The 13,050-nt window shown below is 43.0% G+C and overlaps 1 protein-coding gene across 2 annotated transcripts in view; it reads left to right on the top strand.

Annotated features, from left to right (window-relative positions):
* Positions 1–13,050, top strand: part of LOC140480465 (aryl hydrocarbon receptor-like) — a 195,421-nt gene that overhangs the window by 83,317 nt on the left and 99,054 nt on the right. For both annotated transcript variants that reach the window (XM_072575366.1, XM_072575365.1), the window contains exon 3: positions 12,876–12,967. In XM_072575366.1, the coding sequence (XP_072431467.1) occupies positions 12,876–12,967 (92 nt within the window). The remainder of the gene's footprint in view (positions 1–12,875; positions 12,968–13,050) is intronic.

Raw genomic sequence — 13,050 nt, 5'->3', positions numbered from 1 at the left:
CCATCACTATTTTAAAACGAGTAGAATTATGGTCGCTGGCCCCAAAGTGCTCCCCCACTGACACCTCAGTCACCTGCCCTGCCTCATTTCCCAAGAGTAGGTCAAGCTTTGCACCTTCTCTGGTAGGTACATCCACACACTGAATCAGAAAATTGTATTGTACACACTTAAGAAATTCCTCTCCATCTAAACCTTTAACACTATGGCAGCCCCATTCAATGTTTGGAAAGTTAAAATCCCCGACCATAACTACCCTATTATTCTTACAGACAGCTGAGATCTCCTTACAAGTTTGTTTCTCAATTTCCCTCTGACTATTAGGGGGTCTATAATACGATCCCAGTAAGATGATCATCCCTTTCTTTTTTCTCAGTTCCACCCAAATAACGTACCTGGATGTATTTCTGGGAATATCCTCCCTCAGCACAGCTGTAATGCTATCCCTTATCAAAAGTGCCACTCCCCCTCCTCTCTTGTCTCCCTTTCCATCCTTCCTGTAGCATTTGTATCCTGGACATTAAGCTGCCAGTCCTGCCCATCCCTGAGCCATGTTTCTATAATTGCTGTGATATCCCAGTCCCATGTCAAGGTTAGGAACATGAGTTCATCTGCCTTCCCTGTTTGGCCCCTTGCGTTGAAATAAATGCAGTTTAATTTATTAGTCCTACCTTGTCCCTGCCTGCCCTGACTGTTTGACTCGCTTCTGTTCTCAACAGTACTAGTCTCAAATTGATCTTTTTGCTCACTATCTCCCTGGGTCCCACCTCCCCCCCCCCCCCCCCCCCCCACTTTACTAGTTTAAATCCTCCCAAGCAGTTCTGTCAAATTTCCCTGCCAATACATTAGGCCCCTTCCAATTCAGGTGCAATCAGTCTTTCTTGTACAGGTCACTCCTACCCCAAAAGAGATTCCAATGATCCAAAAATGTGAATCCTTCCCCCCTACACCAGCTCCTCATCTGCTCTATCCTCCTATTCCTGCCCTCACTAGCTCGTAGCACTGGGACTAATCCAGATATTACTACCCTTGAGGACCTCCTCTTTAAATTTCTGCCTAACTCTCTGTAACCTCCCTTCCGAATCTCAACTTTTTCCTATATCGTTGGTTCCAACGTGGACAATGACCTCTTGCTGGCCCTTCTCCATGAGAACATTCTGCACCCTCTCTGAGACATCCTTGATCCTGGCACCAGGGAAACAACACACCATTCTGCTTTTTCTCTGCTGGCCACAGAAACTTCTGTCTGTACCTCGGACTACAGGATCCCTTAACACAATTGATCTTTTGGAAGCTGACGTACCCCTCGTTGCATTAGAGCCAATCTCAATACCAGAATCTTTGCTGTTCGTGCTACGTTCCCCTGAGAATCCATCTCCCACTACATTTTCCAAAACAGCATACCTGTTTAAAATGTGTATATCTACAAAAGACCCCTGCCCCAGGTGCCTACCTCTCTTACCCTTCCTGGAGTTAACCCATCTATGTGACTGTATCTGAGACTTGCCCCCCCTTCCTATAACTGCCATCCATCACATACTGTTGCTGTTGCAAATTCCTCATCGCTTCTATCTGTCTCTCCAACTGATCTACTCGATCTGATAAGATTTGCATCCAACAGCATTTATGGCAGATATAATCCGCAGTAACCCTTAAACTCTCTTTAAACTCCCACATCTGACCAGAAGTACGTCTCGCTGCAAAGGCCATTTTTGCTTCTTCACAATCTACAGACCCAGAAATTTACACCATCTTATTCCTCTCCAAAACACTGCCCCAGGTTAAATTAATAGCTACGGCTTATATTTTAAGTTTAATCAAGAGACTTATCTCCAAAAACATATAATCAAGAAAGAACCCACTGCATTCACTAATACAGCCTTTCTCTTGGACAGACTTAAAACAACAATTAACTTATCTGATTCTGTGTTGTGAACTTCACCCAAACTGGTTCCTCCAAGATTAGTTGTGAATTTCACTGTTTGTTAATTTTCCCAGTTGCACTCCGATGTCCAGCGACACATGAATTCAAAAACAGCAAAGGCAGTAACTGTGCAGGTTCTCTCTCTCTCTCTCTCTCTCTCTCTCTCTCTCTCTCCTCTCTCCTCTCTCCCCCCCGCACTGTCCTAACTTCTGTTGTTTTGACTTTTTTTTTCCAAAACAATGCAACAGCGTATAAAACAGTAATTGCTGCCCTGGAAAAATGGTGTTACTTCTTCCTCCCCTTCTAAAATCCATTCTCTCTTAAAATGGATTTTGTCAATAACTCTCTTCCTGTCCCCTTCGTCTATCCACCTGGAATTCCCTCATTTTAAAATCTTGTTTTCTTGCAGAATTCTGGTTAAAAATGATGAAGTATGAATAGATTTATGAAAAATTGCAATAAAAAGCAATTGTTGCCTCGAAGACCACAATTATTATGTTTGCTTCACTTTTGACAACATTAGTTTGCATAATTACTGGATAGTTATGTAATTGTGGAATTCTTCACCTTCACCCCCTTTCTCTGGTCATAATTATGTTATATATGGGTGGTTGTCAAATAATATTTGTACCTTCTTTTGAAGTCTACAAAAATTCCCTCCTTCCTTGGTTTGAGGGTGAGCTAAGATGTGCAAGCCGATCATCTCTTTAATGTTGGATTAGATTTATATTTTTTGGTTTGTCTCTGTATAACTAAATAGTTCTGTGTTTCTTTTCTACAAATGCATAGAACATTTCATTTCAGAAACACCAATTTTCAGGGAAAAATTGAGTTCTATATACAGGAGACGGTTGCAGGAAAACTGCGATGTGCAGAACGTTTGTATCAGTTTGCATTTCTGTTGACAGTCTAAATGTGGAGACAGAGATGGGGAACTAATGGGTTTCCTACTTCCTATTTTGTTGCTACAAGGGAACAATGGGTAGAATTCTTCGCACAAAGAACTGTTGAATGATACCAAATCATAAATTATGTATTTTCTGCATCCCAGTCTTAGATTTAAACTGTATGTGTTCTTACAGAATATACCATTTTAGCTAAACTCATGTGCTTGTTAGTGTTAAATTGCAGTCTTGAAGTTTTCATTTCAAGAACTATAAAAAACACTGTTCATTTTACTTTGCAAATTATTTGTAATTGCATAGTGAGGCAAAACTAATGTCATTTACAAAATACCTTGCAAGAACTATAAAAAATGCTACATTGGACAAACAGGCAGAAAACTAGCCACCAGGATACATGAATATCAACTAGCCACAAAAAGACATGACCCATTCTCACTAATATCATTCCATACAGATGAGAAAGGACACCACTTTGACCGGGGCAACACATCCATCCTAGGACAAGCCAAACAGAGACACACATGAGAATTCCTAGAAGCGTGGCATTCCAACTGGAACTCTATCAACAAACACATTGATTTGGACCCCATTTACCACCCCCTTGAAAAAAGAACAGGAAATGACATCACCATGGGAAATGGTGTCACCACAGGAAATGGCATCACCAACCCAAACAAACCTAAATGCATAAATAGAAAGTGGGCCATACCACCAGTGCTTCATCCAGAGCCTCACTGATGATGTTACCTAGTGTGGTGACAAAACGTCTGAAAACGAACCTTTCAGCTCAGCAAGCAAACCTATGTCCAGAACCTCAACCTGAGCTACAAATATTCTCAAAACTCACTAGCAGTTTTTTTTTCGAGATTAATAATTTGATTTTGGATAGTTTCTACATCAATTATAAGATTTCGGAACTATTCAGTTATAGGAGACAATCTTGAACAAACTAACTTTGAACCATTTTTGAAGCTATTTTTGCTAGTTCCAGTTTGTACATCCAAATAAGAACTTTTGTACCTTTTTTAGATTTGTCATGGTCCAGAATACAGGAAATAATTGCAGTTGAGAGAATCAAATTTCTTGGTAGTGTCCTAGGAATTACTGTTTCCAAACATTTAGCAGTTAGCCAGCTTAATAAACTTGCAACAGATATGGTTTTGTAGCTAGAGATGAAAGCATTTTAGTTAATGCAGCTAAATCAGAAATTTCCTTTCTTGAAAATGCATTGTCCTGTTTTTGTGCTGACTCTCGCAGCTACACAGTTCTAGTTTTACACTCCCAGTTATTTTACCTGTGAAATTTTCCTTCCTTGCCCTAAAGAATCCAGAGAAGGAGTTTTGAATTGATATCCTAATTCAGGCTCATTTATGTGCATACAAGGCTTTGTTAATGTAAGCTGAGAATGGAATATTCTTTATATTTTCAGAACTAGGTTGAAATTAAGCATTTCCAGGTGAGGTATAGTAATTCCAGGTGCAAGACAGATTAACTGCTAGTGCATGGTTTAATTTTTAGACTGCCTACGTCAGAAAAGTCATGGCCTGTCTGTGTGAAATTGTGAAAGTGCAATCTGCTGTGAAATAGATGGACCTTGTTAAACAGATCCAAGCCAGATGATGAAGTAGGTAACAAGATGCAGTCTTAAAAAATCTCTGCCTCTCGGGTGGCACGGTGGCTTAGTGGTTAGCACAACTGCCTCACAGCACTAGGGTCCCAGGTTCGATTCCAGCCTTGGGCGACTGTGTGGATTTGCGCATTATCCCCGTGTCTGCGTGGGTTTTCTCCGGGTGCTACCACAATCCAAAGATGTGCAAGTTAGGTGAGTTGGCCATGCTAAATTGCTCATAGTGTTAGCGGTATTAGTCAGAGGGAAGTTGGTCTGGGAGGGTTGCTCTTCGGAAGGGTTAGTGTGGACTGGTTGGGCAGAAGGGCCTGTTTCCGCACTGTAGGAAATCTAATCTAAAATACCAGCTTCATATCTCGGCTAACTCTCTCTTTATAAGTGATTTCAATCCTAAATCAAACAATACCCACCATCTGTATATCTTTAACAAAATTAGTCAATGAACCATTCAGACTTTGCTGAGGGTAAAAAAGGTGCGAGAATGGTAATTCCGTCAGTGAGTGCTTCGATTAGATGGACTTACACTGCTAGGATCTGTTATTGTGCTCACAAGCTGCTCACTGCTGCAGAATCATCTTAAATTTAAAAGATAATGCCCATGTTCTCTTTTCTGTTGCAAGCTGCTATCTTAAATCCTCTCTCTGACTCTTCCACCTTCGCCCTCAACAATAAATGCAAGGAACACCTTTGCTTTTTTGGGCACTAAGATCCAGCGCATCTAATAGCTGTCACTGCCACATCGCACTCTCCACTTACTCGCTGGTTCAAACATCCTGTAAAGTTTCCACACCGCACTAAATCTGAGCTCTTCTCTCATTTCTGCTTTGTTTGTCCTCATGTTCTTGTTGCGCTCATCTTGCCCATAAGACACACCCCTGCTCTATTTACCCTATTCCCACTGAACAACTGATGTCCTAACTTTCCCTATTGATCTCCATGTTAATAATTCTCTTTTTCAACTGCTTTTCCCATCTAATCTAACTCTACCATTTTCAACCTCTCATAAAAACCTTGAACCCACTATACTTGAATAGTTTTGTCACATTTGTAACCTCCCTCGGTCTCTTTTTAATGTCCTTGACTTTTTATTAGCTTGTATTAAAGGCTGCCCAACAGCGGTTTACGTCTTCCATTCGGGGTTGTAATTCCTATCTCTGACCCAGATCAGGCAACATTATCCACTGTTAATTGCCTCCATTGTTTCTTTCTTCCAATGGAGGATCCTGAAGAACTCAGCAAACATTTTTACAGTGCTCGCTGTCATATTCCGGCAAGTAAAAAGTAATAAATGCATAAAGCTTCTTTCAAAAACTACAGAGGGATGTTAAGTGTTATTTGATTATGATGTGGGGTCTGGTCAGGGACTGTTGAGAGTAATTGGGTTAGCTGATGGGCAAAGTTAGTCAGATCGAGGCTGATGGCACTTTTGGGAGTTTTGGTAGTTGTAGGATGAGATGTCCTGAGTGGAGGGTGTTTGGATTGTAACATAACACACACACGCGCGTGCACACACTTTCATGCAACCAATGATTTTTTCACCTCGTGTATCACTGCCGCATATTTTGGATAGAGCTCTCATTTAACATTCTAGCCACTGATCCTCATTTAACATTCTAGCCACTGATCCACAGTTAGAGATCCTAAGACTAACATAATTTTACTTGTAACTCCAATACTTATTTTTCCCTCGTCTCATAATCATCTTAATATTGAAAGGTGTCTTGTTAAATTCAGACAAATTTTGCAATTTAGCCAGATCTTCCTTTGTTTTATGCAATCTTGCCAAATTCAGTGGGTGTAATAGCCAAATTTTACTAATTATATCTGTATTCTAATTCTGAAGTCTCAGCACCCAAATGTTTATTACAATTTGTATATCGCCTATACCTTGGAAAAAACATCTTGATGTCACTCACCTGAAGAGCTGTTAGGGTATGTAAGCAAAAGTTTGGCAAAAGAGATTTTAAGCAGTATTGTTAAAAAAAAGAGGCAGAGGGGTGTTTGGAGGGGGCATTCCAGAACTTGAGACCTTGCAGGTGAAGTTGTGGCTGCGAATTGTGGACTGACTAAAAGTGGTTGTTTAAGGGGATGGAATAAGAAGAGGACAAATATCTTGAAGGTGAAGCAGCAAGATACCAGAGTTGGGAAGGGGACAGACCATGGAGTCGGTTTAAAAGCAAGGATGTGAATTTAAAATTTGGCTGTGAATAGGTGAGATAGTACAGGGTGACGGGTGAATGGAATATGACATCAGTTAGGACATTGGCAGTAGGTATTAGATGATCTCAGAGGTAAAAACAATGACTGCAGATGCTGGAAACCAGATTCTGGATTAGTGGTGCTGGAAGAGCACAGCAGTTCAGGCAGCATCCAAGTAGCTTCGAAATTGACGTTTCGGGCAAAAGCCCTTCATCAGGAATAAAAAAAAGTAGCTTTATTTATTCCTGATGAAGGGCTTTTGCCCGAAACATCGATTTCGAAGCTACTTGGATGCTGCCTGAACTGCTGTGCTCTTCCAGCACCACTAATCCAGAATTAGATGATCTCAAGCTTATGGAGGGGAAGGTGGCTTAGAATAGTCAAGTGACAAAAGTGTGGAGGAGAGTTTCAGGTGCAGATATGCAAAGGAAAGGGTGAAATCTTGGAGAGTGGACTTAGAAGGTTTTGATGGCCACAGATGTGTGGTCAGAAGCTCCTCTTTGTATCAGTTATGACAATAAGGTTGTGAATGGTCTGGTTCAACCCCCAACACTTAATGTAAAGGTGAATGGCATCATGGGAAGACAACAAGATTTTCGGTAACAAATGAAGAAGATGGATTTGGCCTTTTCTAAATTTCATTGAAGGAAATATCTAGTTCTGCACATTAGAGTAAAAAGTTTGACAATTTAAAGAATGAAGGAGTCAAGAAAGGTGGTGGTGAAGTGCAGCTGGTACGCTATATCATCAGTGTACATTTAGACTTTGATACTGGCTAATGAACAATATTGATGAGCAGAGGCGAAATAGGAGGGAGCCAAGGATGGAACCTTGGGTGACAGCAAGACAGCAGTTCAAGAATGGAGAGAGATGTTGTGGGAAAGGTAAGAACTGACGAAATGCTCAAGGACTTGAGAGGAAAGACGTTTGAAGATGAAGTAGTGGTTTGTGAAGATGCCGGAGTATGGGTCTTTGTTTTTGATCGTAAAGATGTTAATGAAGGCAAAGGATACCTGGAGAAAGCCAACTCTTAAAAATATCAGTTAAGATGGGAGTCCGGGTGAACTCAGAAACAGCATGAGAAAAATAGAAAAGAAATGAGAGAAAGATACACATTCAGGTATAACTCCGAGGGAATCCCTAAAGGCCCGGTGGGTGAGGAAAAGATGGGAAATGGGAGAGTTGAATGGATGGTTTTAAACCTAGTAATAAAGAAGCTCATAAAATCCTTGGGCTTTTTGTTGGAGATTAGTGTGTGACAGGTGGGAGAGGAGATGTTAAGATGAGGCTTTGCAGTAACAAAGAAACTTGTTCTCTTTTGAAAAAGTGAAAGGTTTTGTTTTGGATGTAAAAGCACCTGATAATGTTTTATGAGCTCCAGCCAGAATGGATTGTGAAGAGTAAATCAGTTGTTTGCCATATACATTCAAGTTGATGTCCCTTGACTTGGAGAGAACCGGTGCTGCTGGTAGAAGGAGAGGGTGTCAGTATATTTTTAAGGGACATACTCATAATATTGTCACTAAAAGCATGTGACTTGAGGGTCTAAAAGGTCTCCTACTCCATCTGACCTCAGAACACCTGAGCCATGTCATGCTACTGAAAGCACTGTGCAATGTGTAACTAAGTGGTTTAATGTTTACCCAAACGCACTGACTGTGAATGTAATGCTTGTGTACAATAATCCATCATCATAAACTTCTGTTGAACTCTTTAATACTATAATATCTATGCCCAGTTGTTTTATGTTAGGAGGGACACTATAAGTGTTGCTGTATGAAGTAAAATACTCTGCTTGAGAAAAACACTTATTAATTCCTGGGATCTAAAAGCTGGAGCTAAGGTTTCACTTATGCCAATGGGTGGCACTCGATGTATTGAGTGACGGATTAAAAGTTGGGACTTTGAAAGTACATTGGGAGAAAGTTTCTTCTAGGGGCTGACACAAAGTTTTTAATTGGGAAAAGGGCTATGAGTGGAGACTAATATAAGGAAGTGACCAGAGATCTGTGGTTGGCAATGATTCATCTTCTGTGGAGTTGACCATTAATAAAAATAAAATTAGTTTCTCCTTCAACAGCCTGCTCATTTCCTCTTGTGGAACTATGACCATCTTAGTACAATCTGACTTACGTACTTTGGTTCTTGTCTCTGGAAGTTGGGTTATTGAAAGTTATTCCCTCTCCATATTCTCTTGTTTCGGTATTAATTTTGAATTTTCTTTATACATCTGTCTTTTTTTAAATCTTTTGACATCTTCCACTTTACATTTTCCTTTCTTTGTATGATCCTCAGTGCCAACTTTCTTCTTGCCTCTCAGTCTTAAGTGTCTGATCTCATTCTTCATTGCTGCCCAGTTGCAAGTTGTAGACTTATGCTGATGCCTGAAATTCCAAGCCCGCCGTGGGAAGAGCATGGAAAATGCAGGATCCAAATTAAGAAATTTGACCAAAAGCTAATTTTCTTTTTGAAGTTGGTTCCAATATTTCCCATTGGTGTGTTCCTGATTTAAAACATTATTGTAGTAAGGATTTGTGGCAGGTTTGTCAGCAACCACATGAAAGGTGATACCTATTCTGATTCATGTTCTGGTAGTGATACCTCCGTTACTGAAAACTCTTAAGGAATGTTACAAGCAGAAGCTAGTTAAAAGCAATGCCAGTGACATCCCTCAACACAGGAGAAAGTGAGGACTGCAGATGCTGGAGATCAGAGCTGAAAATGTGTTGCTGGAAAAGCGCAGCAGGTCAGGCAGCATCCAAGGAGCAGGAGAATCGACGTTTTGGGCATGAGCCCTCCTTCAGGAATGAGGAAAGTGTGCCAAGCAGGCTAAGATAAAAGGTAGGGAGGAGGGACTTGGGGGAGGGGCGTTGGAAATGCGATAGGTAGAAGCAGGTTAAGGTGAGGGAGATAGGCCAGAGTAAGGGTGGGGGCGGAGAGGTCAGGAAGAAGATTGCAGGTTAGGAAGGTGGTGCTGAGTTCGAGGGTTGGGACTGAGATGTGGTGGGGGGAGGGAAAATGAGGAAATTAGAGAAATCTGAGTTCATCCCTTGTGGTTGGAGGGTTCCTAGGCAGAAGATGAGACACTCTTCCTCCAGCCATCGTGTTGCTATCGTCTGGCGATGGAGGAGTCCAAGGACCTGCATGTCCTTGGTACAGTGGGAGGGGGAGTTGAAGTGTTGAGCCATGGGTTGGTTGGATTGGTTGGTCCGGGTGTCCCCCCTGGACACCCCGTGCTGGCCTCTTACCTGCCCTTGATCTCTTCTCAGCCAACTGCCGCCGCGACATTAACCGCCTCAACCCCTCAACCCCTCTCACCCACTCCAACCTCTTACCCTCGGAACATGCAGCCCTCCACTCCCTCCGTTCCAACCCCAACCTCACTATCTAACCGGCAGACAAGGACGGAGCGGTAGTAGTTTGGCGCACCGACCTTTACACCGCTGAGGCTAAATGCCAGCTCGCGGACACCACCTCCTATTGCCCCCTTGACCATGCCCCCACCTCCCACCACCAAACCATCATCTCCCAGACCATTCATAACCTCATCACCTCAGGGCATCTCCCTTCCACCGCCTCCAACCTTATAGTCCCACAACCCCGCACCGCCCGTTTCTACCTCCTGCCCAAAATCCACAAACCTGACTGCCCCGGTCAACCCATTGTCTCAGCCTGCTCCTGCCCTACCGAACTCATCTCTGCATACCTCAACACGGTCCTGTCCCCCTTAGTCCAAGGACTCCCCATCTATGTTCGGGACACCACCCACGCCCTCCACCTCCTCCATGATTTTCGCTTCCCCGGTCCCCACGCCTTATCTTCACCATGGACATCCAGTCCCTGTACACCTCCATCCCCCATCACGAAGGACTCAAAGCCCTCCGCTTCTTCCTTTCCCGCTGTACCAACCAGTACCCTTCCTCTGACACCCTCCTTCGACTGACTGAACTGGTCCTCACTCTGAACAACTTCTCTTTCCAATCTTCCCACTTTCTCCAAACCAAAGGAGTAGCCATGAGCACCCGCACGGGCCCCAGCTATGCCTGCCTCTTCGTAGGATGTGGAACAGTCCATCTTCTGCAGCTGCACTGGCACCATCCCCCACCTTTTCCTCTGCTACATCGATGACTGTATTTGCGCTGCCTCATGCTCCCATGAGGAGGTTGAACAGTTCATCCACTTTACCAACACCTTCCACCCCGACCTCAAATTTACCTGGAGAGTCTCAGACTCCTCCCTCCCCTTCCTAGACCTCTCCATTTCTATCTCGGGCGACCGAATCAACACAGACATTTACTATAAACCGACCGACTCCCACAGCTACTTAGACTACACCTCCTCCCACCCTGTCCCCTGTAAAAATGCCATCCCATATTCCCAATTCCTTCGTCTCCGCCGCATCTGCTCCCAGGAGGACCAGTTCCAATACCGAACAACCCAGATGGCCGCCACCTTCAAAGACCGCAATTTCCCCCCAGACGTGATCGACGATGCTCTCCACCGCATCTCCTCCACTTCCCGCTCCTCCGCCCTTGAGCCCCGCCCCTCCAATCGCCACCAGGACAGAACCCCACTGGTCCTCACCTCCCAACCTCCATATACATTGTATCATCCGTCGTCATTTCCGCCACCACCAGGGATATATTTCCCTCCCCATCCCGATCAGCATTCCGTAAAGACCACTCCCTCCGTGACTCCCTCGTCAGGTCCACACCCCCCACCAACCCAATCTCCACACCCGGCACCTTCCCCTGCAACCGCAAGAAATGCAAAACTTGTGCCCATACCTCTCCCCTCCTCCCCCCCCCCCCCCCCCCCCCCCCCCCCCCCCCCCTACTTCTGCCTAGGACCCCTCCAACCACAAGGGATGAACTCAGATTTCTCCTGTTTCCTATCACCCTCACCTTAACCTCCTTCCATCTATCACATTTCCAATGCCCCTCCCCCAAGTCCCTCCTCCCTACCTTTTATCTTAGCCTGCTTGGCACACTTTCCTGAAGAAGGGCTCATGCCCGAAACATTGATTCTCCTGCTCCTTAGATGCTGCCTGACCTGCTGTGCTTTTCCAGCAACACATTTTCAGCCCACATCCCTCAACACAGACTCGTACGCTTTAGAGTGGGTAAAGCAACCAAGAATGCATAAAGTGCTGAAACATATAAGGATGGAGCGGTCAGGAAGGCATTGTGATGGGCAAGTGTGGGAACATTTGAAGACAGGTAGACTTGAGTTGCAATTCTGCCATTATTTGCATCAGGAAGTTAACTATGGAAGCTTACAGTAAGTTGCATACGTTTGTCCAATTATATGTTATCTATCTGATCAATGAGCCTGATTTACATCGTCACCACAATGTTAGCCAAATCTGAGATTTGTAATGGTGATCAGAGTATAAAATGAAAGCATTTCATTCACAATTTACTCATTGATTTTTTTTCTCTACCTTTGCTGTAAGTACTGTTGAAATCCCAGTAACGTTGATTGAGCAAAGCTAGTGTCGGATGAAATTCAGCAAGAGTGCTAACAAGTAGATTGCCTGTTATTTATTCTTCCAGTTTTCTTTTCCAATGGCTTCAGAAGGCTTCCCAAAGGTCTGGGTAAAGCATTCATAAGCTAAAGTATGCTGTGAACTTATTACAAGTAAGAAATTTGGTACCTGCTGTATAAAAGGAAGAAAAAGTCAGTTGGTTTTTGGGTTCATAGCCCTCAGCCAATTCTTAACCATGTTGAGTATATGCAATGTTCTTCAGATTAGCACAGCTACAAGCAGGAATAATGAGATTATTTAATAATGATGTTGCAGACAGGGGAGAGAAATAAACTGAAATCTTCATTTTACCCTTCCTTTCTATCAGTAAGTTTATAATATCTTCAGCCTCCATGGGCATGTCAATAACAGAAAGGTGTTTGGTTAAAGATTTCTCATCCTGTCAAAAATTGGGAAGTCTATTATGACCTTTTATTGGAATGGCGATTGGGGTGCCTGAGAATGCTTGCATATAAGAGGAGGCATATTTGAGTATTGTGGAGTGTTAATCTTAGGGTTCAACTGTATAATAAATCAAATGTACCTAATTATGAGCAATAACTATAATTGCCTTTATTGAAAGAATAAAGTAAATATGCCTCTCTCGAACTGTGTACCGTTCCAAACATACTTATGCTTACCTGGCAGCGTTTGAGTTTTATACCAATAAATATCGTTCTCACTTTGCTTTTTCAGTTACTTTGAAATCAAATGGGAACAGCATCCACGGAAACTGTATACCACCGGAACATGGCGAATATCTGCAAGAGGGAGAACTTCTGCTGCAAGTAAGACCAATCTTGATGAAAAAGGAGAAGAAGGAAAATCATATTTGGAGAAGTCCTTGATGTATAGGAGCCATGGGAAAAAT

The sequence above is a fragment of the Chiloscyllium punctatum genome, chromosome 8, assembly GCF_047496795.1.
Source record: "Chiloscyllium punctatum isolate Juve2018m chromosome 8, sChiPun1.3, whole genome shotgun sequence".
Lineage (NCBI taxonomy): Eukaryota > Metazoa > Chordata > Chondrichthyes > Orectolobiformes > Hemiscylliidae > Chiloscyllium > Chiloscyllium punctatum.
This window is presented reverse-complemented; position numbering and strand designations above follow the sequence as displayed.